The 26,117-nt window shown below is 34.3% G+C and overlaps 1 protein-coding gene across 2 annotated transcripts in view; it reads left to right on the top strand.

The window, feature by feature from the left end:
- Pi3K59F (phosphatidylinositol 3-kinase 59F) overlaps positions 1–26,117 on the top strand; it is a 586,771-nt gene that overhangs the window by 60,111 nt on the left and 500,543 nt on the right. For both annotated transcript variants that reach the window (XM_090405919.1, XM_090405920.1), the window contains exons 3-4: positions 12,804–12,947; positions 20,970–21,093. In XM_090405919.1, the coding sequence (XP_090262045.1) occupies positions 12,804–12,947; positions 20,970–21,093 (268 nt within the window). The remainder of the gene's footprint in view (positions 1–12,803; positions 12,948–20,969; positions 21,094–26,117) is intronic.

Here is a 26,117-nt window from a genome sequence, read left to right on the forward strand (position 1 = left end):
GTGAAAATTTTAAGTGGGGGTGCTACATATAAAAAAAAACTAGATTAATTGCTTACAGTGTTCAACGTGGGTTTAAGTGTACATCAAACACCAACAGAAATAAATTTCCAAAGCCGGGAATCACATGGTACTTCCCCATGCTCCCCAAACTTAGTGTATTGAAAATTATTACATTTACCATCAATAGTTGGAAAGTATTAATAATTACCGGTTAATGTGATTAAATCTCGTAAATTATTTATTTTAACCTCGTTATTTGGTTTTATTAATAATTACTGGTAATTATTAATATAAACCGATTAATTACATGGACCATAACATATACACATTGACAGAAGCAAAACCAAGGGAATGTCAGTTGTTCTTTCATTGTATATAACAGGCAGTCCATTATACAAGAACGCTGCTCTAGACTGCATCCTCTCTGTTCCAACAACTAAGCAGAACAATTTGCCATAGTTCATTCACTTACATATCTCCAGGAATTAGAACATAATTCCTCTCATCAGAAGACAGCAACAGTTTACAGTGATAATAGAAGCACTATAGGACAGTATAAAAAAAACCCAGAGCAACCATATAGTGTTAACCTTCCAAACGGCTAGGACGTCTATAGACGTCCAACTAAATCTGGATATGTTTCAGCCCACCTGTTTAAAGAACCTGGATAAGAAGTGCAATTTGACCCTCATGTCCATTAGAAAGTGTGATAAACCCTCACTCTGAAGAGAACGGTTAATCGGATTATCTTGCGTTCGTAGCTGTCTCTCAGTTGCCTATAACAAGAAACGCACTTCCTTGTTCCATGCTGGTCAACTGGATTTTAGTTATATAGGATAGACTAAAAATAGAGAAATTATTTATATTTTTGTTTTCTCTTTTTATTGTACAATACAATTTTAATGTCTGGACAAAATAAAGATCTTGTATAATTTGTTCACTTAAAAATATTTAAGTGAACAAAGCCTTACCTTGGAGAACCAATTTAATTTTTTATATTTTTGCACTAATTTTTTTCTAATCGCTTACTAGACAAAAGATTTTTCTTTGTTCTTGAAGAAATTAATTCACGATAATTATTTGAAATATTCTTTTAAAAAAAGAAAAGAAAACCGGCTGCCGACGTTCCAGTTTATATTATTTTTATTTTTGTACAAAACTTCGAAATCGAATAATACTTCACAGATTTCCTTTTGGACACGCTTGAGCAACTTTGCTTTATAAAGAATAACATGAAATTCTTTAATCATATTACTATATTTTTTCTTCATGTTGTATAGTAATCTACTCTTCTTTGTACTTTCACTTTCTTGGTTTCCTTGTATAATTGGTCATTACAAAATGAAATTAACAGTTATGATTTAAATTTATATTTTCTGCATAATTCAGATATTTTATTCTCCAATTTTTAAAGTAAGCGATAGATTTGCTTATTTTTATCATTCAAAATATGTATATCAAAATTTCATTTCCTTTCACAATAGAATTGAACTTTATTTCGCCTCTGATAGTTTAATCCCCCCCCCATGGCATTACTATCACACACCCGAAAACTGTTATGAACCATAGGTACAGTTTTTATTTAATTCGTTATTTTTCTCTAGTAATTGTTCCACATAACTTTAATTTTTCGATACTGAAACTATGTGGTGATTATTATAAATTAACAAATTATAAATCAGACAATATACATATTATTTATGTATATTGTCTGATATTGAGAGACCCTTTACTGGGGAAAGGTTACTGCATTACAATGGATAATTACTATGTGTCCTGAACTCGCTGATTTGCTTTTACAGCATTGTACAGATAGTTATGGTACTGTAAATGCAAAAAGGCAAGATATTCCTCCAGATCTGGCTTCAGGAAAGCTATCGAAGGGGGAAATCCGAGATTATCAGTGAGGGAAAGTCTTTGCACTATGTTGGAAAGACAAAAAAGATGTTTTTCTGCTGTCTTCCCTGCACAATCCATCAACGGAATCCGTGGAGAAGCATGGTTTGAAGAAAGAAAAACCCATTGCTGTGTGTGCATACAATGACACTATGGGTGGAGTCGACAGGTGCAATCAGCAGCTATCATTCTACTCTGTAATGAGGAAACAGCATAAAAAATATTACAAAAAAGTGTTTGGACATGTATTAGATTTTGTTATTTGGAACAGTTTCCTCCTGCACAAGAAAAAATGTTTGTCTACCATAACATATCTAGAATACAGAATAGAAATTGCGAAAGCACTGCTGTATGCACATGCGCCTTCTTCAGCAAGCAGAAAAACAGGAAATCCTGCCAGACATCTGAGGTTGAACGCTGCTAACTCCAACCATTTTCCTGAAAATCTACCACCAACAGTTAATAAAAAAAAAACCTGCATGCAAATGTTATGTATGTAATAAAAAAAATATCAGAAAGGAAACAAAAATCTGGTGCCCTGAGTGTAAAACTGCTTTGTATGTTTACCCTTGCTTCAAGGCGTTCCACACTGTTCAAGAATTTTAAATTCTGAACAGTATGAAATAAAAAATGTTTGTTTTCAAGGCCATCAAAACAGTTCTTTTCAGGACTACAAATATCGATAGAGGGATACCTGAATGAACTGTTTCCTTTTCATCTTGAAGGCGAATTTTTAAGTTCTTTTTATGACACAGAATGATATTTTCGAAGGAATAAAATATAAGAGGAACTGGAATACTCTTTCCAGTTCCTCTGGAACTGGAAAGAGTATTCCAGGTAAAATATTTCACCAAAACAATAAAAAATAATGAAATAAAATCTACCCTATATACATATAAAATGATAAGCCTTTTTATGTCATGTTTTTTGAAACGTTTTGAAACTCAGGGGCTACCCTGAGTGTCGAGTTTTCAAAATTCGAGTCATCAAAATTCAGGGGTGGAACCCCCTTTCGAGTTATCACAATTGAAGGAGAACTGGCCTACCAGACCGGAACACCGGGGGTTGGGCATAGCCCCCCCCAGTTAATAAATGAAATATATAAATAATAACGGGAACATTTTCACCTTGCCAACACTCAACATTGATGTGATATGGGTTCCAAATTTCTTGTTTCGGAGATATATATTACAAAGTTTTGTAATAAAAATTTCTGCTACAATGAAGTTTGACATAATCAACAATATTATTACTACCTTATTTCTGTTTCTCGTGTGGGAGAAAAAAACGGTAAAATGTCACTCTTATAATTATATGAGATGTTATAATGGCAAAAATAGTAAGAAAAAAGTCATTTGCACTTTCTCTTCAAAACACAAAGAAAGAACATTGTAAATTCAGCCAGTGGAAAAGAAAATACTACATATTTTTCTTCTGTTATCTGATTTTTTTTTCTTGTAGTACAAAGAAGAAATCACTACATATAACATGGAGTCTGCATGAGGGAAAAAATCTGGAAATTGGTTACATTATAACGAATAGAGAAATCATGTCAGAAAAATTATTCACGTAAGATTCTAATCTCAGCAGACATAACATTTTCTTCTAGATTACATATCTAAAGTAACTGAACCTTTGCTACTATTTTACACTAAAATGAATGGGTATGTTCCCCAAGTGATTTACGTTTGTAACAGCTGTCTTGCGAACGATTTATGAAATAAATTATCTGAAATATCCGCAGATTGATTAAGTGTATCCCCCCCAAAAAAGAAGATTATGAAACGCATATGCACCTTTTCTTTGAAAATAATTTAAATACTCTTTTTCAAGATAATTGTATGATTTAATTTCTAATTTTTGATAATAAAAGTGAAACTGATCATTATAAATTAAGCAATTATTTTGGCATAAATAATGTATAAGCATGTAAACGAAATGTCAGCATTTCTGTTAGGATATAGGTAATCAACAATCAAAAAGGAAACAAGACATTCTTGACATATTCTGCACTACAGCCTGAGGCACTTTAGTGCGACTTTAGTGTTCTCCCCTTTCTTCTCAATAGCACTGAGTAAGCCTTCAACTTTTCCTCCAGCTAAGAGGATATTACCAAGTATTTATAAGACATAGATTATTTCAGAAATAGCTTCCAGCAGCAGAAGTAATATTTAGATTTTTTTAAAGAAAAACAAACAAAAATAATACTACTGAACTTTCTTTTATGTGGTATGCATATAAACAATTTTGCATGGTGAAAATATAGCATATTATTTCTAAAATTTCACATAATTTCAGCGGACAGTAGAACAGCTGGTTTTAGATTGCAAATAAATAGAACAGAATTAGAAGTTTCACGGTACAATCTGATTGCCGTATATCTTTTGTCAAAATGGTAAAATGAAGTAATTGATTTTGAATGATGTCTAGAAAAGCTTTCAAACCGTATAGAAATTTAGAGTAGTTATGCAATTCAGTTCCAGGAGAGAATAAGGAGGTGTGTGTGTGTGGGGGGGGGGGGGGGAAGCATTAGAAAATCTTCAAAATGGGCAAAAATTTTGAATCCTTCCGTATATGATATTTTTCACATATTTTCAACATATCTATGAGGATATGCATTAGATATTATCGTAATGTGCATAATACAAATAAATAAAAAAATAAATAAAAGACGAAGGCAAAGAATCACTGCTAAAATATCATTGGATATAAATTTTTGATACCAAAAAGACACACAATCGGAAACTGAGTAATGCAATTTTAACATTTCAACATTTTTTTTTTTTATTTTGTCTTTATGAATAACAAAAAATCGTTTTTCTAAAACTGAAATGTGATGATCCATATAATGCTATTTGGCTAGAAACGAAAGCAAAAGGACATATTTATTTCAATAAATATTATTTAAAAATATTAATATTTGACCTAATATTTTCAAAGCAAACATTTGAAAATTCTGAAATTCGAAAAAAAAGTATTCAATTATTATACGTAAAGTGAAAGAACAATCAGTGCAACTCTTCCGGTGCACTGATTTGTAGAATAAAATACACCAAATTTACTATCACTAAATAGATTCGTTGCAAAAGCTGATCAGTGGTCATTTCAGGATTGATTTCTTTCGCATATGTGAAATTCATTTCAATTTTTGGGAAGAGACACAATAAATCATTTTAGAGGCAAGAAAGGTCAAATAACTTAGGACAGTAAATGAAATTCCAAGCAACACAATAGACGTAAAGACAGGGGGACACAAAGGTCACTCAGCAACAGTTAATCCACTAACGGCTATAGAATAGCCGTAACGAGATTAACGGCGGATGAAGGTAATGGCATGATAAAAGGTAGAATGCCGACGAAGTTTTGATCCATGAAAAAAGCTAGGGAGAGCTGACTATATCATCCACACCAGCCGGTTGGGAGGTTAATAGAACAGATAAGAAATCTGGTTTGGAATCTCATTCTATCGGGATGAGAAATCAAGTTTTGTTGGGTGAAGGTGCATACTGGGGTATTGGGAAACGAGAGAGCAGATCAGCTGGCTGCAGAAGTAGCTAGAAACAAGTTACCAAAAGAAAGAAGAAAGAAGCCTAGACTTGTGGGAAGAAGAATGGAAAACATCAAAAAATGGATCAACAACAAAAGAATTCTTGTCATGCATCAAAAGCAGACTCCAGCTGAAAAATCACACCAATGCTCCAGGTTTAACCACGCTATTAATGGGACATGGAAAACTAAGACACTACTTACACCATTTCCATATCCTGGAATCATCATCATACATTTGTAGTCCACACCTTCAACAGACTGTTGACCACATACTTTACGACTCTCAACTACTGGACTCCATCCAGATGCCCCCTCATACAACACGTCATCACTTCCGGAGACATTTGGCCAGTGTCAAAACATAGAGATCAAAAAGTGTTACACAGAATTAATTAAATTTGTGAATAAGATCAACTTTCAGTCATTGTAATGTAACATAAATTACTGATCGTGTATGAATTATATAGTGTAAATATATGTATATATAAAAGTATATATATGGATGTAAAGGTATATCTACATATAGATAAAAATATAATTGTAAATATGAATATTGATATGAAATTGGAAATAATAATGTTAATCAGTACCCGGAAGCTACATGTAATATATGCATTATATGCAGTGGAGCATGTAGGAATAAATTACCTCCTGGTATGGTCACTATTGGGAGGAAAATGCCACACTCATGTATGCACGCACGCGCACACACACACACAAAAATAGTCAGATGGAGATCTATTGTCGAGGCCCTATGCTCTCAGTTGAATGAATAGGTATCTAGAAGGGCTAGTAGGCTTTCCAAAATCGGTGAAAAACTATTCGACAGATTTCCTTTTTGAAACATCATGTCAGAAACATTAAGAGCAATTCCTTCACGCAACATGTAATGGGAGATTACCTATTATGACAACTCTCTCACAAAACATTATTGTAATGTCATAGTGGGACTTCTTTGATGTATCAGATGAGGAAATTTGCTCAGAACTAAAGGACGACCAAGAAGTGACAGTCATAAGAAAAATCCTCATGCATAGGGATGGTAATTGTTTACTAATCAGAATATCATTTTTACATTTAATATTTTCAGCATTAGTCATAGCAGGCTATCCAAACTGCTCTGTCAGGCTCTACTTCCCAAATCATTTGTGCTACTTCACATACCAGAAATAGTCATGCTTAGATTATCTGTTATGATGTTGCCCATTGTTACAGGAAAAAGTATGAAAGTAAAATGCAAAACTTCCAAATGCACTAATTGTGAAAGCAATCCTCTAATCTTCTTCCAATCATGTCAAAAGCGGAAGGATGAGAAGGAGATTTACAAGATTAAGACAGAGTCTTAATCCAGAGTTCTTTAAATCCAGAATAATTGAATAATAAGATGAGACATCTTTTGGCAACTCGTATAGGTAAATATGACTTCTCCATTGCTTCTGCCTTAGTATCACCACTTCTGGGTCTGGCTCCCACTGATGGGATCTCAATAAAGGCCGAAACCGGTTGGAAGCTTGGGTGATGAGTGGCAATGCTGTAGCCCATGAAGTTAACCAAGGCACAGATGTTGCTGTTATCCCTCAAATGAGATCTGAGCAAATGAGCGGCTCTGCTCGGTGTGGGGTGAGCCTGCCACGGTGTAGAGCCAACCGGTTCTCAGAGTTCTTTTCAGTGGCAGGGTGAGTCTGTTACTGAGGGGAACAATGCTGAGTTTTTGGAGTTTGACCTGTACTTGAGCATTCAATAAAGGTCGAAGCCGGCCTGGGTAGTAGCCCTTCACTTAATGCATAGCATTATATATGTCTGCAAGGAGATGTGCTCTGCATTATGGGAGATACTAAGACAAAAGTGATGAGAGCTTGGTCCACCTTTACCACGAGTTGTCTCAGTCCTGAAGATACTTCAGGCGCAAACTTTGTTTGCTTACACTTGGATAAAGGATTAAACTAAATTTAATTTAACATGTTCTGATAAGTGGATTTCCCCTTACTAACCTGTTTGTCATACAACATACCATGAATAGTGGATTTTGTAAACTCCTGTCTTTTTTTTTTATTTTTTTTTAAGTTGTGGATGAGGTGGGTTTAGTTAGGAGATTGTGAAACTCTTGACCCATTGCGTAGTGGAATGAAAGCTACTTTTGTTGTGTTGCCAAAGCATTTCAGAAAGCTTGTCCATTATGTGTGCTCGATATAAGGAAAGGTTACTGCATGTTTATATTCATGCTTATTTGTCATTATCTATGAGGGATTTTTCAAGATCTTGTTAATTATCTTGTATTTGTATCCATTTGGAGATAGTATGTGGCTGAGTTATGATGTGAAAGAATATGTCTGAAATAACTTTCTAGACAACAAGAGCAATTATTAGACTCAGTTCTGACACACATCAACAATACCAATAATTTGATTACAAGCCTCATCAACTGGCCAGAGGAAATAAAAAAAAAAAATGACTCACTTCCAAATATCTGTTAGTTCTGAGAATTTATGGAGCTCTGAATACTCATAAAGTGGAAGTACCTTTGAGACTATTGAATGCAATAGAGATTTACAAATCATCACCACTCTCTCCAAAACTTAGGGAAATGTGAACTTGATTTAAAAGTTCACATTTCATTGAAAAATCCACAGACCTTGCAAGCCTAAATGTTACAAATCTGTTTACAAATGTACCTATAGAGGAAATTTTAAACTGCTTAAAAATCTTTTCTTACTAGACACCGTGAGGTAGGATGGTGTTCATACTTTGCATAGAAAACATGTTTTTCCAGTTTCAAGAAAATACTGTGAACAAAAACAGGGTCTTGCTGTGGACTCACCTCTGTCCCTGCCTTTAGCAATTTGTTTATAGAATCATTTGCGGAAATAAAAAAAAAAATTCTTAGAGAACAAATATTAAAAACCCAAAACTTGGTTATATTATTTGAATGATATATTCATCATCTGTCCATGTTCAGTGAAACAACTAAAAGAATGCACAGATTACCTGAACAGCTTACATCTGTTCATACATTTTACTTGAACTTGAAAACAGCAAGGATTTATCTTTTTTGTCTCTCTGGAGAACAAATTCCATTATTTTATATACAGAAAACCTTTTTACACTGGAATGTGTATATCTATGGCTCATCTCATCACCACCTGTCCAAAAATTAGAAATAATTAAAACATTAAGAGATGACATACAACTCTAGCAACACAGAGAAGAGGAATCAATAACTAAAATACCTCAGCTACCTCTCTCAAAATGGATATAGGTACAAGATTATTAAGATCATGAGGCCCCCATCGCCCTCTCCATCAGATAACAATAGATAAGTAAGAATACAAAATGCAGTAATCTTTCCTTATATCCAAATGGATAGACTTTCTGAAATGCTTGACAATATTATTGACATAAATTGAAATTTATTGCAAGGTCTCAAATTTTTTTACATCCTCCTAAACCACCTCATCCATGTATTAAAATTTAAAGGATGCATATTTTATGTAGGTCAAATCATTCTAGAGAAATCTGCTTATCAGATCACATGTGAGGAGGTGGGGGGAAAATGTAAATTCAGATTAGCCTATCATACAATCAACAATAATAAATTTAGTTTAATCCTTTATCCAAGTGTAAGCAAACAAAGTCTGCACCTGAAAATATCTTCAGGACTGAGGTAAGGTGGTACATCCCTTGGCAACTCGTAGCAAAGGTGGACCAAGCTCTCATCACTCCTTGTCTCAGAATCTCCCATAATGCAAAGCACATCTCCTTGCGGACATGTATACTGCTATGCATTAAGGGAAGGGCCACTACCCAGACCGGTTTTGACCTTTATTGAGGTCTCGTCTGTGGGAGGCAGACCCAGACTGGTGTTACTAAGGCAGAAGCAATGGAAAGGTCATTATAGTATAGGTAAACATGACCTCTCCATTGCTTCTGCCTTAGTATCACCACTTTGGGTCTGCCTCCCACTGACGAGACCTCAATAAAGTCAAAACCGGTCTGGGTAGTGGCCCTTCCCTTAATGCATAGCAGTATACATGTCTGCAAGGAGATGTGCTTTGTATTATGGGAGATTCTGAGACAAGGAGTAATGAGAGCTTGGTCCACCTTTGCTACAGGTTGCCAAGGGATGTACCACCTCATCTCAGTCCTGAAGATATTTTCAGGTGCAAACTTTGTTTGCTTACATTGGATAAAGGATTAAACTAAATTTATTATAGTCTAACCAAGTGCAAAATAAACTTCCAATACAATCAACAAAGGTCATCCAGTGCTTTGACAGAGAACAGAATGCCATACATTGATCATCACTGCTCTGTCAGAAATGGTACACACACACAACTCAAACTCAATGAAATCCAAAGCATCATATATCATATCCCGTTGTCATTTATCAAGAATCTCATGTACATAGACCTTTAATATGATGCACTTTGTGTTTTGAAATGCGATACTTTCAAATAGCTATCATGGGATGTCCATTGTTTAACCAGTTTTCAGCCATTGATTCAATTCCAGCTTTAATACTATACAGGACTCTTGTCATTTAACTGATAACTACATACTCTCTCTCTCTCTCTCTTGAAGTATATGAAACTAGTAGAGAAGTGCAGCACTAATAGTATCTTATAATTATGTGGTCTTTATGCTGGAAATCTGAAATATTTACAAAGCTGTCAACAGACTTCTTGTTAGAGATTTCTGGTTCTATAAACAAATGAGTAGCTCCTGGTCATTCATTCACTATTTAGCTCCAAACATAGCAAACCAACTTCTTGCCATCCTCTTACCTTCTATCTCTACTCTTGAACAGGTGTCCCTAAGCATTATAACCTTCATTTGTTCAAAAAACATATCAACAAGCTCCTTTCATCTCGACCACTTGTCCACACATGGTAATGATGTACAAAGTGCCATCTTGTGCCCGCTCATTTGAGAGATTAATATATTAAAAAAATATAAACAACCTCAACTGCTTGGTTGTCCTCTTCAGCAGTGGCACTTATTAGTTCCAAGAAGGAAAAAATTTGTTTTAGAACCAGAAAAATAAATCCTTGCTTTATCTTTCCTTCATGCAACATCTGTTTTTCAGGTATGTGATAAGGTACAAGTATTATATTGACAATGTAATTGCAGAGAAATCCTCTCCCATCAAACGTGTCTTCAGAGTATTTATTACAGAAGTCACAGAACAAGTATATCTTTATTAGTGAAAGTATGTTCTGTTCTTAAGTGGTTTCTTGTGATTTTGGAATTTGTACCTTACAATGATTCAGTTCTCAGTTCATTTATCATTCACTTTTATCAGATTCCTTTTTGAAATCAGTGTTAATTTTCCTTTCCTGTGTTTGTTTGCCATCAGATTTTCAGAATTATCTGCTATTAGCTCAGAGCACTTTTGATGAAGTAAACAAATGTTTATTTTCATTGGATCCAAAATATAATTCTCTGCTTCTTTTGTATGCAGATATTTATAAGCAACAAACTAGTTTTTTTTTTTAACATAACAGAGGTTCACTAATTATTGCGGTATAGCTTACTTGTATTATCATTGCTTCTCTCTCTCTCTCTCTCTTCATGTACTTTTTTTATCATATTTTTAATTGGGGCAGTATTATACATTACATATATAATATATATCATATTTTTTAATTAGATGCACAGTATGAGATCAGTGACTGCCCTGCTCAACTTTCTACTCCATGTTCCCATTTTATAAATTTTGTTTTTTTAACAATTGGTTCTCACTAGGACAGTTCTGACAAACTAGTGTGACTTTGTTTTGGAATCAGTGGTCAGCAAGATGGATCCATGCATGATGCAAAGAGGGAGAGTTGTAATCACTTTGAGAGAGAGAGAGAGCGTATGACAACAGTTGAAATCTATGAGGAAAAGTGAGTGCTGGAATTCTTAAGCTACTTAACTTTTAGGTATATTAAATCTTTAGAATGTTTATTTTTTTTTCCATTGCACTGTCTCGACAACAAAATAATAATAATAATTATTATTATTATTATTACGTGACACCTGCTGGGAGTCCAAGGACTCATCGTGGGAGGGCACACTACTCTACTTTGCTAAATACCTCTCATCCTCTCTATTACTACTCAATTCTCCAACTACAACACTATGCCATCAACTCCATCTTGCCCATCATTACCAACAACAGTATTTTTTTGTCTGTAAATTGTGTGTGTTCTGAAGGCCGATTTGTCTGTACGCGGGATGAAAAACCCGAGTTTCCGGGAGAAAAAATCCTGCTACCACCTTATGAGATCAGCTAACTTACCTTCAACTGAAAAAGCCCATGATGATTCCCCTCGTCATGATGAGAATCGAACCAGATCTTTTCCAATCAAAGGGTGCAATGTTCTGCTATTCTTTCAATTGCACAAAGGTGCTAATAACTGAATAAGTCCATGTGAGGATTTCCCTCGTCGTGATGAGGGGAATCCTTACATGGGCTTTTTTCAGTTGAAGGTGAGTTTAGCCGATCTCATATGGTGGTAGCAGATTTTTTTCTCCTGGAAACTTGGGGTTTTTCATCCCATGAAGACAAATTGGCCTTCAGAACACATGCAGTTTATAGAAAAAATATTGTTGGTAATTATGGGCAATAGATGGCGTCATTGTTGGAGAATTAAGTAGTAGAGGAGAGGATGAGATGTATTTAGCGAAGCAGAGTAGTGTGCCCTCCCATGATGAGTTCTTAAACTCCCTGGAGGTGTTATGTGATAATAATAATAATAATAATAATGAACATAAATTCATCTACAAGTTTTATACATTTTATCACCTTGTTGTATTCAGCTAAGATTATATGGTTGTTCAAGTTTTATCTATGACGTACTTAAATAAGCAGTTTCAGTGCTGTATTTTAACTCTTTTCACAAAAATTAATCAACAACACATTGTTTAATATTTACTAATTTGCATCTCAATAGTAATAAAATAAAAATAATTGCTTCTAGTAAAACAATTTTTTTTTCTTTGCACAGGATGAAAGGATAGTATACAAATTGACTTTACAAAGATTCTTGAGGATTATTTCGGAGATATCTTTTGACATAAATTTCATTGCCTGATGTGAATGTGGTTGTGTCTGAAGTGGTGCAAAAAAGTTCTGTGCTTTGTTTCCAGAGCAAGATTTCCAAATTATTTTACCCTTAGCCCCCACACACATTAATATTGATTCATATCTTTTCATGAGAGGGATTTGCATGAAAAGTGGTCAACACTATAGTCAAAATATATCTATGATTATGGCATTTAAAAGGATGAGTACAGTTAGAGTTTATTATTTTCTTGTCTCTGTGTTGTATTATTTTATACTGACAAATAATTCTTTTCATTTATTTTATTGATAGCTGGAATGAATGGTTGAACTTGCCATTAAAATTTAGTGATATTCCACGAAATGCAGTACTTGCTCTGACTGTATGGGATGTGTACAGTCCACATAAAGCAATTCCAGTTGGAGGAACTACTGTTTCAATATTTGGGAAGCATGGGTAAGATAAGCAAGTTGTATTTTTGTATATAATGTATAGGATATCATTGTTATCAGGAAGGGAGTAAAATGAAACACTTGTAAACTTGCAAAAATTTTATATATATATTTTTAAGGTATTGTGAAGCAGTATTATTTTAATCATCCTTTGATGTTGAAAATAATTAGTTTCTGTGGATTCGCTTACTATTACCTAGCCTGTTAGCATGTCTTAAATTTAATAGAAGTGCCTTGAGGCTTTATCAGTGTATTTTCTATTCATCTACAATTTAATCATAATATTAAAAAAAAAAAACTTTGTTCTTTGTTCTCTTTCCTTTTTTCTACTTGCGGGGATGGCTTCTCTAAAAGTTCATATTCTCTTTATTTGGCATGGTGAGGAACTTATTCCTGACCATAAATCATCTTTTACTCTCCATAGACTATTTTGGTAATGTAAGCCATTTCTTGAGCAATGAGAACTTAGTGTTGAAAGTTGAAAAGATAACAGTACATCATCAGTGTGGGAACAAGCAAATCAAAGAACAGGAATACAAGGTACATTCAACAATCAGCGTACCAATTAAAAATGGTTGCTGTGAGCTAGAAATTAATTTATTAATAAATAATATTAAAACTATTTTTGATGTTTACATAAAATGAGAATCTCCCAAACTTTTTTTTGGGGGAGGGGAGGGGGATGGGGGGACAGTTGCTCTGATTCAGGTTTAGCCAATGTAAAATGGCTTTGCAACTTTCTTGGATAGGCATTCATATTTAAAACAGCGTCTATGGAGAAGACAAGCTTCATTCCACCAGATACTGCATTTAGTGTCAATACTATGCTGTGCCAGACCAGACCAGACTTTTGAGGTTTCACGTATTCAGTGTAATAGTGATATTCATTCATTTTAAAGATTAGTTTAACGGAACATGACATTAGAATAATAGAAGTGAAGAAAACAAAAGTTGAAGGCTATAAAATATTAACTCAGCAGAAGATTAAAAAAAAAACATGATTATAATGGTAAAGTAGTTAAAAATGCAAAGTACAGAACTGTTTACAATATTATTATTATTATTGCATGGGTACCTCCATGGAGTCCTAAGCCTCATTGTGGGAGAGGCAAACTATCAACACAATATTTATTGTAGCTCTCCTTGAAACCATTAACAGACAGAGCACATTCACAATTGGCTCAGACAACCCACTCCATTCATTCACCACTCTCCAAGCGAAAAATCTAGTCCTCACATCCTTGCTAACTACACTCTTACCAAACTTCCAGGGATGAGCTCTTATTCTGCCTCCTCTAGGCAAGTGCTGAAATATTTCCCCTACATCAATCCTATAAAATCCTTTAAGTAACTTAAATGTTTCTATCATGTTGCTCCTTTTCTATCAATCAACTTTTACAATCCACAAGCCCTCAATCTATCCTCTTAGGAAGCATTCCACAAACCACTTATTTGGGTTTCTTGGGGACGAGGAATTGGTGGAGAGGATCCAAAGGCAAGTGACTAAGAAACCCAGGTACCCCAAAAATTTTACGCGTACACCACGTTGAGAACCCATACCCTAGAACAGTTGTTCCCAACCTTTTTCCACTTGTGTACCCCTTTTAAACCCATTTCTATAAATTGTACCCCTTGTTTTTAAAATAGCTGTTTTTAAATACTGACACTTTTGTTCAGTGCCTATCTTAATGTAAAATTATTTACTTTACTTGTTTTTCCGCTATTACTGATTATTTTTCGTGTACCCCTGAACGGCCCAGCACATACCCCTGGGGTACGCTTACCACCCTAGAGCATAGATTGCGAACCTACGGCACGCGTGCCAGAGATGACATTACCAAGAATTTTGCTGTCATGTCAACGATTTACAGGTGATATTCTTTTATACGCTTATAGATTATTCAACCTTTTTTTTTTTATTGTTACAATATGTACAAGTTAAATTTTGTTTTATACTAGAGAGCAGACATGCATATGATTGGTGTGGTATTAACAAAAGATCATACGAGCCAAAGACAAAGGCAATCGACACTTGTTAAGTTGAAATGCTAATTCTCTTCAACCACATTCCATAACATCTGAAACTATCATAACAACATTCACTATATACTTCTTAGTTTTAACACATTCACAAGGGTGTCATTTATCGTTCTGATGGAACTTCTCATTACCGGCGGGCTCAACTCTCACAAAGTTTCTACCCTCGGTTGAATTTTATTGCTGCTTGTTTGTGTTTGAGCTGGCAGGGGAACTCACTCATGCATTATATGACATATTTCAATTCATGGTAGAATTTTATATTTCAATTTATGGTAGAATTTTATTTGAAGTTAGCCTTTGTGATCTGTCATAATGACATCGAGAATAGTTTTTAGTTAGATACTGTGTTTCCGGTGCAATATATGGTTTTACTTGTGTCTGTACAGCATAGTTTCTGTTTTTCATGTGAGAGGGGACATGTAATTCATTAGTTAGTGCCGTTTTTATTCCAGCTGTCTGTAATTGCACTGTTTGTTAAGAAATATATTACACAGACTCCAAAAAAAATTCTGTACCTTATTCAGGGATATAATAAAACTACTTATTTTTCTTGCATCTGCAGTATAATGGCTTTTGGGGAGGTGTGTTGTTACCATGGGGAGTGAATTATTATCGCCTCGACGTGAACATGTTTAAACATTTTTCGTGTGCGAGGTATATGCAAAACTTTTTAATGTCTTTTTTCATAAAGTAAAATCAGGGGTGCAAGTTTTAGGCGAGTTATTTTTGAGTTATTTCTGAATAAATATGGTAAGCTTTTCGCCAATAAGTTGATATCCTTCTGCTGGCTCCCCTGCTCGGCTAACTTTGATGGTGAGTTACAATGCATAAATATTTTTCTCGCTACCGTTTTTTTTTTCCCAAACCAATATCATTAAAATCAATTTAATAATTTAATAATCAATTTTACACTTAATATTATAAATTTATATGTAAGTAAATATTATAAATAATTTTTATATTATAAAATATTATAAAGAAATATATTATAAATAAATAAATTAATTAAGTTAGATTAATTTTGCTATTAAATTTTTCCCCTATTAAAGACTGCCTGGCACGTAAGCAACTTGATTTGTAAATTTTTGGTACTTGCACAGAAAGGTTGCCACCACTGCCCTAGAGCATTCCTTAAAGACAGGTGGTGATATATTGTCAAATGCTACTGCCTTGTTAACATTAAGGTTTACTTAATTCCTCATATACCTCCTGCTCATTCACCATCAGTCCCTCCGCCACATACCCTCTACACTCCAACTTTCATGAGGGTGAAATACACTGACAAATTGCTCATAAAGATACCAGTAAGAACAAAAAAGATTTCAGGAATGCTATTGCCATTCCTTATGTTAGAGGCATTTCTGAAAAAATAGACAGAACACTATGCAAATGCAACATTAAAACCACCTTTAAACCCCCATATAAGTTAAGACACCTACTCAGTTCTTCTAAAGATCCTCTTCCACACGTAGCCCACCCAGGGGTATACAAAATACAATGCACATGTAACATACCATACATAGGGGAAACAGGGCGAACTATCCCAATCAGACAAGCCGAACACAAACAACACATTAAATATCTCCATTTTGGAAAAACCGGCCTTTTTGACCACGTACTCCAAACATACCACAGAATTGATTGGAAAAATACCAAGTCCCTACATCTCACCAAAACCTGGTTTGAGAGAAAATTTAAAGAATTGTGAAATGCTCAAACACAACCAAAATCTCAACAAAAATGATGGCATAACCATTTCAAGAATGTGGAGGACCCATCTACAACCTGTATAACAACCTAAACTAGCCATAGGGAAAAAAAAAAAAAATCCCACTATAAGAAGGCAACCTGGTGAAGTGTTTGTAACATTCAACAGCAACTGAAAGAAATCATATTATAATCAGAACTATCCAGAAGAATATTAATACATGAAGACTTTAGCAGTTTATTGTAGTTGTATTTATTTATTTATTTTTAATTATTTTTATTTATTTATTTTATTTTATTTTATTTTTTATTTTATTTTATTTTATTTATTATTTATTATCACTAGAGGTCAGGCTAGGGAAAAGGATTAATTAATTGATTTAGTTTACCGGTATACAGGGCATGAGCATGTAGCTTGGTTCCTTATACACTTGTATTCTTCCGATGATGACCTCGATATAGGGGTCAAAACGTCAAGTTTTATTTTATTAGTAATTAATAAAATAATCTGTTCAACACGTGTGTTTTTGTGTCCCTAAATTTACAAATATGAGTACTGGTCACCGGGTAACCTTAAAAGAAAGGAAAAAAAAATTGCTCATCGAATACATCAGCTATATCCTCTGCATTGATTACCAATCTGCCATTGTCATCAATTAGCATCATTCTCCCATAGTAATTTTTTCTTCTACTTGCCACATATCGAAAGAACTCGGATTTTTCTTAGGTTGATTGGCTAATTTTTTCTCATACTGCTGTACCTTACTGTCACTTGACACTTTTACTGTCTTTGCCAGCCGAGTCACCTTCCAGGCCTGCTCATGTACTTTTCATGCAACTGATTATTACCAATATTTATCTTGTGTTGCCACCGCAGTGCCTTCTTCTTGTACATTTCAGGTTTAATTCCAGTCACAACCATTAACTTCCTCGCATGCATACTTCTCATATTCAGTACCCCAATCACTCTCTTCATTCATCCTCTCTCCTGGAAAATAGACCCTGTGCATCCTCTCATCCATCCACACTTTTTTTTAAAAATGGAATCTCAGTATAGTGCCACTCTTGAGTCATTTGTATTCACTTCTTTTTCTCCACTATCTTTGTTCATTTCATTCTTTCACACTCTTCTGTTTTTATCCACCATATGCATATACAAAATTTCATTTTGTGTATGCCTCATCTCATTTCTTGGCCTTTCATTTTATTCTTCGATACTTTCATTCTAGTAATCATTCCCACTATTGCTCCATAGTCAGGCTTTTTTCTGTTCTCACAGTCACACCAGCTCTTGTGCCTTCAGTCTGGTTTACTTCTCCTTCCACATTTATGTTTGCTTTTCTTTTTCAATCATTTCTATATTCACTAACACATTCTTCCTTACTCATATTCTTACTCTCACTCTTCTAACTATCATTCTTAGTCTTACATCCATCTCTGCATTTCACATTTCTTCTGGTATTCTTCTCTTTCTGTTCACAACTTTCATTCAAATCACCAGTCTATTAATATATCACACTTCCTGCAGATCTTCACTCTCTTACTTCTCATGTTTAAAATCTCAACAAAATACATCTGCTACATTCGCCCATGCACATATATTACAGTCCTCACAACAACCATCTTAGCAAAATCCAAACCACACAACACATGCGATTTTTGAGCCACACTTCTTGTTGTTGTTCTTATTATTATTTGACACCTCCAAGGGAGTCCAAGGACTCATCGAGGGAGGGCATCTTCTCTACAGCTCTGTCTCCAGCACTCAATCCATCAATGCCATCTACCACCGACCACCACCACTAGTTTTTCCACATACAATCACAAACATCTATGCCCGTGGCAGGATTCGAACCTGCAGCCTTTTGGTTGGAGAGTGGATAAGCTAACCACTCAGCCAGCCAGCGAGGCCGGCTGGCCTGGGTGGCCTTCTTACTGCTGTTTTTGCCTTCTTTAATATATACAAAATTCACTATAAAACCTACTAACAACCTCGATAATTAATACACATAATCTTGAAATGCATATAATTCTTCAAAAATATTCCAAAAATAAAAATAAAACTTATCTTGCTGCAGCAATTCTATTAACTATCATTAAGCACCACAGCGCTTTCCCCATTAAAATTCACAAGAATCAGTGCCCTTTTATGAAGATAGTAGTCAATGTCAAGGAATTCAATATTGGCATTCTGTTTGATAATTTTCACTATTTTCAATTTAAGTTTTAAGTTGAAATGACCTAAACCATTATTGATATTTTTCATATGCCTGATATGCATGCTTTAAGAATTTCTAAATTTAGTCTTTGCATCATCTAAGTGACTTCCATACATTGTGCAAAATGAAGCTTTGATTCTTTATAAGAGTTCCACATGAGCAAATAGCTTCACCAGAATCCTTAAAACAATGCTTTAAGAATTTGCTTTCTGATTATAGCAGAGCTCTGTTCCTTTTCATATAGTTTGTAGATGTGACCCATGATTAAATTTGATTTCTTTTATTTGAATTATAGCTATTGTATTGGCTCTCCCTAATTTCATAATTTCTCAGTTCTGAGGCTTTCCATAGGAACAGTAGGTTTTGTAGGTATTCCTAGACCTAAGTATTCCTGAAAGCAGCTGTCTGTAGATAACATCAGAAAGACGTTTTGTGTTTGGTCTGGCTTGTAAACAACAGTAACATTTAAATGTTTCAGTAAAGAAATGATATGAGTAGAAATTCCATTTAGGCATGGTAGATGGATAAATGGCTATCCTAAGAAAGAACAGTCATCCTTATTGACTGTTCTTAATTTTTTTTTAAAGTTCTTTATCTTTTCTTAGGATAGTTATTAAGGATGAATTGATTATATTTTAAGATCTAACTTTTCTTCCCCCCCCTCTCAAGATACATAATGTTCTAGCTTTCAGGGTGTCAGTGGCAAATTTTTGTGTAGGATCCTTTATTTTTTGTACAGTTTTTCTGCAACCCCGATAAAGTTACCAGATAGATATTTAGATAGTGAAACTTCTTGATACTGTTTTATTTATATATTAATGACAGTAAACCAGTTTCACAAACTTAATTTTTATTGTTGATTATTATACAGGATGTCCACAAATGTTTACCCTGATTTCAACTGGCTATAATATTTTAACAATGAAACTAACTGAATAAATTTTGTTGCAGGTAAACTTGGGCACTCAAAATGTTTCCATACTGGTATCTTCAGTATACTGCTTTTGCCACCAGGAGTGCTGCTGCTGCTGATTTTCTTTTAAAATGGCTTCAGTACAGGAAAAAGCCCAATGTGTTCTGTGGCTAACAGAAACAAAATCTCCAGTTACAGTGCGAACGTTTGCGTACAAAGTCCAAATTGTCCAGGAAAGTCAGATGATTGTCCAAGGCGTGAAGAATTTTCTAACCTCATTTTGAACCGCATCGATAAAGATAATGATTTTTTGCAACGTGTTTGTTTCTCTGATGAGACAACATTTCATGTGAGTGGAGTAGTCAACAGACACAATGTAAGGATCTGGGGATCTGAAAACCCATATGCCATTTGAGCTAGTCCAAAACCCAATGTGTGGTGTGGACTAATGCATGATCGAGTGATTGGCCCTTTCTTCTTTCTTGAAAAAGAAATTAATGGAAATGTGTACTTAGACATGCTCAATAATTATGCCATTCCCCAGCTACAGGAGATGCAACCAAATGTTATCTTTCAACAGGACGGAGCCCCCCTCTCCCATTGGTCTCATGATGTTCGCAATAGTCTTAATCGAGAATTCTCGAATGGCTGGATTGACAGAGATGGTCCAATCCCATGGCTCCCGAGGTTACCTGACATTACACTAGACTTGTTACCGGCTGTGCATATGTTGAAGGTGTTCATTGACTTTTTTTTTCTATATGTTATGTATTGAAGTCAAACTTTGTGTTCCATTTCAAGTATCCACTGAAGAGTTTAATATATTATAATCAGGGTAAACATTTGTGGACACCCTGTATTTCTGGTATTCTGGTATTAGTCATTTTTAAAATTTATGATTTCTTTCTTTTTTATTACCATTAACCTCATAATACAAAGTTTTGTATAATACTTTTGATTAGATTATGGGGAAAATAGTTTTACATGGAAATGGCTGCAAAAACTGCACATGAAAATTTCGGTTCTTATCTTATATTGGGAATGTAGTGGTATAATGTCCATGAAAATAACTGTTTCACTAGATATTATATTTCCTATATAAATCTTCAATGTTTGTAAAAAAAAAAGGTGATGTTTATAACTATAGGGCAGTAAGACAAGGTATGCATGATCTGAAGCTATGGCCAAGGGTGCAAGCAGATGGCCGTTCATCTACTTTAACACCAGGTAAATCAGATGGAACTAAGGAGCAAATGAGCCGACTTGCAAAGGTAATTTTTAATAAATAGATATTATGTTGTATTTCAGAAGGGCTTCATTTTAAAAACAGCAAAGGCTTCATGCTTGACATTAACTAAATGCTTTTAGGATAGCAAATAGAATCTGTTTTTATTATGTCAAACAAAGCATTCAGAAGATGAATGTTTACTTGATATTATTAAAACAGAAACCATCATAGCTTGAATTCAATTTTTTTTTTGAATTCGAAGGCAGTATTCTTTAGTATTATTATTATTATTATTATTATTTTTTTAAAACTTTTTTTTGGGGGGGAAATCAGCTAATAGCCCAGTCTATTTTCATGATAGCTGTAATATCTGCATGATCTCTTACTGCGATTAATTATAACTAGAAGAAAAAAATGTCATGGGAGTGAATTTCATTATCAATGAACAGTGGGGACTATTTCCTCTTACCAAAATTATATAGATTGTTGCTTTATGTTGTTGTTATGATAATATATATATATATATATATATATATATATATATATATATGTTAAAGATACCAAGCAATTTTATAAGCTAAGTTTTAATCCATTTTCCCAAGTAAGCAAACAGACATGTAAGTCAAGTTTGCGCCTGCACGTAGTGCAAGTCTAAGGCAACTCGTGGTGAAGGTGGAGTAAGCTCCGATCAATTTCCTTAGTATTTTCCCCTAACGCAAAGCACACCCCCTTGTGGAGATGTATGCTACTATGCATTAAAGGCAAGGGCCACCACCCAGACTGGTTTCGACCTTTATTGAGGTCTCGTCAGTGGGAGCCAGACCTAAAAATGCTAAGGTTGAAGTAATGCAGAGCTTATTAATTTTACCTAAACAAGTTGCCACAAGGTGCTTTGACCTTATTATATAAAAATCTCAGGATGAGAGTAAGATGTAGAAAGTTTTTACCTTGGGTATATCTATGTTAAAGATACCAAGCAATTTGATAAGCTAGGTTTTAATCCTTTTTCCCAAGTAAGCAAACAGACATGTAAGTCAAGTTTGTGCCTGCACATAGTGCAAGTCTGAGGCAACTCGTGGTAAAGGTGGAGTAAGCTCCAATCAATTTCTTTGTATTTTTCCCTAATGCGAAGCACATCCCATTGTAGAGATATGATGCTATGCATTAAAGGCAAGGGCCACTATGCAGACTGGTTTCAACCTTTATTGAGGTCTTGTCAGTGGGAGCCAGACCTAAAAATATGAAGGTTGAGTTGCCTCAGACTTGCACTACATGCAGGTGAAAACTTGACTTACATGTCTCTTTGCTTACTTGGGAAAAAGGATTAAAACCCAGCTTATCAAATTGCTTGGTATCTTTAACATAGATATACCCAAGGTAAAAAACTTTCTACATCTTACTCTCATCCTGAGATTTTTATTTAATAAGGTAAAAGTACCTTGTGGCAACTTGTTTAGGTAAAATTTATAAGCTCTGCATTACTTCAACCTTGGCATTTTTAGGTCTGGCTCCCACTGACGAGACCTCAATAAAGGTCGAAACCGGTCTGGGTAGTGGCCCTTGCCTTTAATGCATAGCAGCATACATCTCCACAACTGGATGCGCTTTGCATTAGGGGAAAATACTAAGAAAAGTGATTGGCGCTTACTCCATCTTTACCACGAGTTGCCTCAGACTTGCACTATGTGCAGGCACAAACTTGACTTACATGTCTGTTTGCTTACTTGGGAAAAAGGATTAAAACCTAGCTTATAAAATTGCTTGGTATCTTTAACATAGATATACTCAAGGTAAAAAACTTTCTACATATATATATGGATTGTGTTTTAATACTGTCATGTTAATGACCTTTCCTTTTCCAAGAAAATATTTGTTAATATAAACAACTTTTAATTACATTTCAATAAAAAATTTTTGCAAAATGTATTTTTTGAAAATGTACTCAATAAACAAAACAATTGATTAAAAATTTGCCTTTTATTCCCTATAGCAAGCTGTTAAGGCTGTTTTAGTCCTATCTAACTTTTTGGAGTCTGATGGATGATGGAGAAGTTCACTCTCCACTGGTAGCCAATGAGAAATAGCTGGTCCAAGACTATCACTAATTATAAATGGCATTCGGCAGAGAGGCAGACAAGTGTCGCCATCTTGTGGTCTCTAATTCTAGCGCAGTTTATTATTTTCTGAAATAGTGTGGTTCTACGGTCAATTTTCTTGAGTTTTATGGGATGAAACCTGAGTTTCCAAGAGAAAAAAAGCTGCTTGCCCATGCCTGAGATTGACTGACTTGGGAACTGGTTGAAGAAAGGACTAGAAAAAGCTCCTTTAGTCAGCATCTAAATTTGAAATGAGAACGGTTTTCCTTGGATGGGCCTAGCTCAAAATCTAAAAGAACAATCCATTGTAACATTTTAATTAAAAAACTTGAAATTATAACAAACAAATTTAGATGAAAAAATGGTATAGTGGCATGCAAAACAGTTTCTTTCACCTTTTTCAATTTGTTTAGTGATGTGAAGTTTCATATTCATATCTGTAAATTTTTAGATGTATAAGTTTTGCTTTTGTTCAACATAGATTCAGCATTACTTTTTCATTTTGTGGGTGTGTCATAACTAGATAACTTACTGCCCTCTTTCGTCGGGGAAAGGTTGAGTCTTCCATGTTTCCGCAACAAGCTCCAGGAGTCTCGGTTTCTTGCGTGGCTGTTGAGCTGTCTATATGTTTGTAATCCAGAGTTGATCTTTATTGTTGTTATCCATTTAATTCTTGGTCTTCCTTTTTTCTTTATTCTTGCATACGGAGCAAGGTTGGTTAGTCTTTTTGGTGGCATTCTCTCGACATGTCCATACCACTGAAGTTGTCTTCTTTTGATCTTTTCAATTAATGAGTCTGTATATTTTAGGTCTTGTCTTACAGTTTCATTTGTTTTATTTTCTGTCTATTTTGTTTTATTTATTTTTCTGAGACATTTCATCTCAAAAGCCTCCAGTTTTCGTATCTCTGTCTTCTTGAGTGTCCAAGTTTCTGAAACATATAGCACAGTGGTTATTATAATTGCATTATATAATTTTATTTTTAGAGGTTTGGAGATTTTATTATTTTTCCAGATTTTACCTAGCTTATTAAATGATGACCATGCATTCGATATTCTATGTTTAATAGCGGTCATGGTATCTAGGTGTTCTGTTATTACTGTTCCTAAATAGTTGAATTGTTTTACCTGCTCAATTGTTGATCCATTTGAAGAGAAATTTAATTTTTCTTCATTTTTTCCAATTATCAAGATTTTTGTTTTGTCTGTATTTATGGTCATGCTGTATTCTTTAGCCATATTGTATAATTTAGTTATTAGGTTCACTTTTTTCTTTTGTGTCTGCTATCATTACAATGTCATCTGCATACTTTATGTTATTAAGGTTATAACCATTTTAAGTTGATCCCTTTTTCTCCATCCAAGGCTTGGTTAACCATATCCTCTAGGTAGATGTTAAAAAGGTATGGGGGGGAGATGGGACATCCTTGGGCTACTCCTTTACTGACATTTATTTTATCTGTTGTTATACTATTGAATTTAATTATTGCTTCTGTGAGACTATAACATTTTTCTAAGAAGTTTAGGGTATCTTCATTGATTTGTTTGTTTTAATATTCTTAATGAGGTTACTCTGTTTATTGAGTCGAATGCCTGTTTAAAATCTATAAAACAGTAATAGATATTTTTGTTATGTTCCCAGTATAATTCTGCTAGTCTTTGTATTATGAAGATCTGATCCAATGTGGAGTGATTCTTTCTGAAGCCTGCCTGTTCTTCACTAAGAATGATCTCATATGTGCTCTTTATTCTGTTCTGTAAGACTCTTGTATATATTTTGTAAGCATGGCTGAGTAATGTGATTCGGCTGTACTTTTTACAATTTTTTCTTATCACATTTCTAGTAAATTGGTATGATAATTTCTGTTCTCCAATCTTCTGGTATTTCTCCTGATTTAATGATTTTGTTGAAAAGTGTGGTAAGGAATTTTAAAGTTGTTTGCTTTCCTTCTTTCCAGAGTTCTGATGGAATTTGGTCTATCCCTGGTACTTCATCAGATTTCATTTGCTTTAGAGCATTCTCCACTTCTGATGGAAGGATCATTAAGGTGTCATGTCTTGAGTTAGTGTGGGGCTTTGTTATTAGGTAGTTATTGCTTTCGTTCTTAAAGGTTTCTTGGTAGTGTTCCATCCATATTGCTTTTATCGCATTTGATTTCCTGTTTCTTCGCCCTGATGGTTGATCATTGTTAGTGGTAGTGGTGAAAAGTTTTTTGTAATTTCTTTAATAGTGTTATGTAATGTTTTTGAGTTATGGTGTTTATATGCCTCATTGCATTTTTCTGCTTTTTTTTGTTTAGCCAGTTTTCTTTAGACTGTCTGCAGAGTTTATCAGTTTCATTTTTGAGTTGTTTGTATTTCTTCTTGTTTTCTTCTGAGACATCTGTTTATTTTTGTTTTTAGTTTTCTTTTTTCTTCATATTTTTCTGATATTTCAGATGTTATCCATTTATTACTGGGTCTCTTATAAATTCCTAAAGTTTCCTTTGCTGAGCTAATATTTCTTTTCCTGTTTTCCAAAGTTTTTCGGTTTCATCTGTTTGAGTCCTATTTATTTCTTCAATTTTCCTAATGTAATCTAATCTTATTTGGTTATTTTTTAACTTTTCCATGTGGAGTTTATCAATTCTATTTCTTTTATAGTTGACTTCGAATTTTATCTGCATTGTTGCTGAGAGGAGTTCATGGTCTGTATCCAGATCTAGGCTTTTCAGCATTCTTACATTTTTTTATTGAGGTTTTCCATTTACTTCTAATTAGGATATAATCTATACAATCTCATATTTCTCTATCTGGTGAGGTCAAGGTGTATTTAAAACTAGGTCTATGGTAAAACATTGTGTTTGAGATGACAAGGTTGTTTTCTTTGCAGAAATTGGGCATAGTTTCTCCCCTTTCATTCTCCCATTACATCTTTTAGCTCTTCTCTAAAAGTTCCGATCTTAGCATTGAAATATCCGATTATGAGTAAG

The sequence above is a fragment of the Typopeltis vanoorti genome, chromosome 16 (genome assembly GCF_054136105.1).
Source record: "Typopeltis vanoorti isolate ZY-2024b chromosome 16, IOZ_Tvanoo_1.0, whole genome shotgun sequence".
Taxonomy (NCBI): domain Eukaryota; kingdom Metazoa; phylum Arthropoda; class Arachnida; order Uropygi; family Thelyphonidae; genus Typopeltis; species Typopeltis vanoorti.